General features: G+C 35.2%; 1 protein-coding gene across 1 annotated transcript in view; it reads left to right on the top strand.

Moving 5' to 3' along the window:
• Nucleotides 1-4,447, top strand: part of MLLT3 (MLLT3 super elongation complex subunit) — a 310,982-nt gene that overhangs the window by 180,402 nt on the left and 126,133 nt on the right. Inside the window, exon 3 of the mRNA XM_069088086.1 lies at nucleotides 2,782-2,925. Within this exon, the coding sequence (XP_068944187.1) occupies nucleotides 2,782-2,925 (144 nt within the window). The remainder of the gene's footprint in view (nucleotides 1-2,781; nucleotides 2,926-4,447) is intronic.

The following is a 4,447-nucleotide window of genomic DNA, read 5'->3' as shown; positions in this document are numbered from 1 at the left end:
CAGAGAAGACTAGGGAGACATGAGAGGATGATTGCATTGTAATTCTTGCATTGTAATTACATATTTACACTTTCGGAAACATTTGTAGTTATAGTATCTCCTTGAAAGACTCCCAATTTCATCTGTAGGCTAAAAATCCTATTAACTAGAGTGGTCAAAATAAACAATTTCTTACCCTCCCTTCGCCTGTCTTACAAGCACACTGAAAACAATGTCAACTACTCAGTTTTTTCTAAATGGTGAGGGAAGGTGTTGCCTAAACATTTTTTTTTACTCTAAAATGTTATTAGTTTCATGTATAAATTATTTTATTTTTGGATTTTTAAGGGAGCTCCTTTTTTAAGGATCAAGTAACATTCAAGTATGGGACCTCTGTTTACATAATATTGGTGCCTCAGAATTGATAACAGATGATGTTCTAGTTGGATGAGTCCTTCACATTGTGTGATAGTTAATGAGTCTTATTGTCTGCAAATAACCCTAGTCATTGCTTGTACCTTAATTTTTTATAGGGAACATTAGAAAAGAGAAACACATTTTATCTATAAATAGATACTTCTCTATAAAATAGATGTGTCTCAACATTTTTATTAATTAGTAGACAACATGATCAAAAACCCCCATATAAAGGACACAAGAATTTTTTTTTTTTGCCTTTTGGAGGGCATTGGGGTTAAGTAACTTGCCCAAGGTTACACAGTTTGTGTGTGTGTGTGTGTGTGTGTGTGTGTGTGTGTGTGGATGTTAAGTGTCTAAGGCCAGAACCGAACTCGGGTTCTTCTGTCTCTGGGCTTTACTCACTATGCCACCTAGCCACCCAAGAATTCATTTTAAAAGCATTACTCATTGTTTGATGTCTTAATACTCCCCATGCTCGGTTATATAGCAGTATTAGTAAATAAGTGGGCTGTCTTACTGGTCTACAAGTTCATATGTTAGCTTATTAGATGAAAAAAAATTTTTGCTGAAATATAATGACTAGCAATTTGTACTCCTTGAGATATAAAAGTTTTATACTAATGTTAATTTGCCAATGATTTTTTTTAAATTAAAGAGTTAGAATAGATGACATCTCAGCTTTCTTTTCATCTCTGAATCCTATGTGAAGCTTACTTTCAGTCCTGGGAATCTCAGAATGTCCCTAAATTTTTCTTACTTTAGGTTGTCTCCAGAAGGACTAATTATCATGAACTTCCATGATAAATTGAAAGCTCTTTTTTTGTAATGAGGATTCTGGAAGAATAGCTACTTGCCCCCTAGACATTTTGTCTAGGGGGAAAATGGTTATACACATATGCAGATCTTCCTTTGCAACCTTTTCATGATATTACCTTTGAGGACACACACACACACATACACACAATGATATATCTACCTTAAGGAAATGTCTCAAAGTTTCTGTAAACTTAGCTATATTTTACCCAATAACAAAGGTTCATTTTAGTCTAATTCACATTATGAGAGTATTTGAAATTGCCAAAGAGGTCCACTGTCAAAATCTATAACTACCGGCAGGATGGACTATTATTCTTTACATTACCTATTGTTTCTGTAATCATATAGAAACCACAAAAAAATGTAGAACCACAAACCCAGGAGATCAAAATATTGTGTCTTGTCAGAATTGATGTTGGTTAGAGTCTCAGACTCCCAGTTGCCCTTGTCGAGGGTCCTACCCTTGTCCAGGGTCCTGATCTTAAAAAAAATTAAGTTGCTTTAACATTAATATAAAGTTAGTCATTTTTATATTCTGAAATAACCTCCCAAACACTTTTGTTAGTCTCTTGAGAGTGACATGAGAAGACGTAGTTAGTACTCATTTCTATTTAATGGGCAGCAAAGTGCTTTTCTTTACCAATAAAATTAACAAGAATATTAAGATTTTGTTTCTGTGAAAATTTAAGTGTACCTCATTAGATTTTTGGTCTATTTCTGAATATGTTTTCAAAGTAAAATGTAGCAGAAGATCCACCTAAAATATTCAGTATCATGTTTTATATTATTTTGCTTAATGCCAATAATACCTTTTATAGTTTTAAAAATAATAAAATTATATCATTTTGCTTTTGTATTCATGGTGCTCTTTAGACACAGGTATTGTGTGATGAAATAATAGAAGTGGAGGGAGTTTTAAAAATTCCACCAAAGTCACACAGAAATATAGCTGAGAATAACACTTGGATCTTCTGATAATTGAGACTAAGGATTCCCCAAGCTCTACTCTAGCTCATTTTGTTCTTACCACTTTCTTTACTTTTGTTTATATTCAAGAAAGTGTCCTGCTGCACATGCAGCACTTGTTTTTTGTTCTTTGTTCTCAAAGAGGATCATGACATCAGGGAGGTGATATCATGACATGCAAGTGAATTGGATTTAAGTGAGGGAGGGCTGTGCAAATGTACCAGCTTCACTTTTTTCCTCCAGAGCCATCTGGGTCCAGTGGCAAGATATAGATTAGGACAACTGGAGATGGCCCTGGATGAAGTGGAAGACCATGCCCTTTTTAATGTAAGGTCTTTAATAGGTCTCATTCATGCCCATTCAGTGATCAAGTCTAGGTAAGAAAAATGCAACATTAATGTACAGAGAATTTCTATTTCTGCTATGTTTTCTATTATTTTAATTAAATAGCTTATATCAGTTAAAATAATTCATGGAAACATTAGTTTTTGAACACGTAATTTGACAAATTGAATGTTAGATGTTTGAGTCTCTTTTCCTCATGTAGATAACCACTTCCTCTATTAGACTTTCTATTTCTGGCTATTTTTCAACCCTCAGGAAGAACCTAAGAAAGTCCGCTTTGATTATGACTTATTCCTGCACCTTGAAGGCCATCCACCTGTAAATCACCTCCGTTGTGAAAAGCTAACTTTCAACAACCCCACAGAGGACTTCAGAAGAAAGCTGCTGAAGGCAGGAGGGGTGAGTGCTGCTACTCATGTCAAAAGCCATCCCATTAAATATGTACTGATTTGTTAGCCCGTTATAAAATTTAACAAGTTTTTTTCTTCTGCTGAAAGCACTTAATAGTTATCTGCAAATTAACTCAGGGCTATCTTATTGTCTCTGAAGCAGAAGGTAAGGAAAGAAAGTTCTGAAACCAAGTACCTGATGTACATAATTCCTTAATGGAACTTCGGTCTCTCCTTAAGGTCAGAGCCCTTCGAGTTTATTGCACCAAAGGCAAATTCCCAAGCATTCACACAAAAACTCCCTGAATTTAAGGTCAAGTATTGCATTATAAAATCTCTGTGTGAGGTTGAGAACTCAAGTTTTAAGTTAATACCAAGAGGAATTAATGTCTGAAGGTCAAGTTCCTTTCCAAAATCTTCTTGATTGTATTAGTTGGTAATAGTTATTTCATGTTGAATTTTCCAGTTAGATGAATGTATATCTTTATTTGTTTGTACTCCCTTGTTAGGAAATGGAATTTCTCCTTCAGATTGTGGTAGGGTTAAGATAAACAATTTAATAAATCTTGAAATTCTATCCTAATGTGCAGCCCCATTCTTTGTAATTCAGTGATGTCAGGTGAGATTAAAGAAGGCTGTAATAGAAACATAATCCTAATATCCTTTAATATACACAAAAGGTATATCCCAGCCATATTTACTTCAAAGTTTAATTGTATTTATTAGTTTAAAATTTTCTTTCTACCATGGTGTGGGCAGCTCAGATTCTACTATTTGCAAAATTTTCTCTAGAACTAATTCTGTGGAACACATTCTCCTAGGCTCATCACTGTTTAAGTTCAAGCACAGGATGTTAGGGGATTCCAAACAAAGTTGTACCTTCTACTTTGACTCTTCTTGCTGCATACAGTACATTCAGATAAGATAACTCAAATACATCTTCCTCTGTGTTTGTACTTGTTCGGTCACTTTTTAGTTGTGTTAGACTCTTTGTGACAACATTTGGGGTTTTCTTGTCAAAGATACTGGAGTGATTTGCCATTTTCTTCTCCAGATCATGTTACAGGTAAGGAAACTGAGGTAAATAAGGTTAAATTACTTGCCCAGGGTCACACAGCTAGTAAATATCTGAGTCCAGACTTGAATTCAGGTTTTCTTGACTCTAGACCTGCCACTTTATTCACTGCTCTACCTAGGTACCTAGCTGCCCTATCTTCTTCTGTAACCCCTACTTAACTTTTTTTGGAGGGGGGAAGGCAAGACAATTGGGGTTAAGTGATTTGCCCAAGGTCATACAGCTAGTCAAGCATCTGAGGCCAGATTTAAATTCAGTTCCTCCTGACTCCAGGGCCCATTCTCTATTCACTGTACCATCTAGCTGCCCTTGACCCCTACTTTAAAAGTTCACATTTCTCATGAGTTGTCAGTAAAGAATAATTTTGTCTGAAGACAAATGATTCCTAGATGGAATCCTAAATCTCTTAGGCATAGTAGCCCATGACAGTTTGTTCAAACCTAGAGTCCTTTTTTTT

This window comes from Petaurus breviceps, unplaced genomic scaffold, assembly GCF_028583685.1.
Source record: "Petaurus breviceps papuanus isolate PSGF00001 unplaced genomic scaffold, PetGlider_PUasm1.0 184, whole genome shotgun sequence".
Taxonomy (NCBI): Eukaryota; Metazoa; Chordata; class Mammalia; order Diprotodontia; family Petauridae; genus Petaurus; species Petaurus breviceps.
The sequence above is the reverse complement of the archived record's forward strand: the minus strand, read 5'-3'. Positions and strand labels throughout refer to the sequence as shown.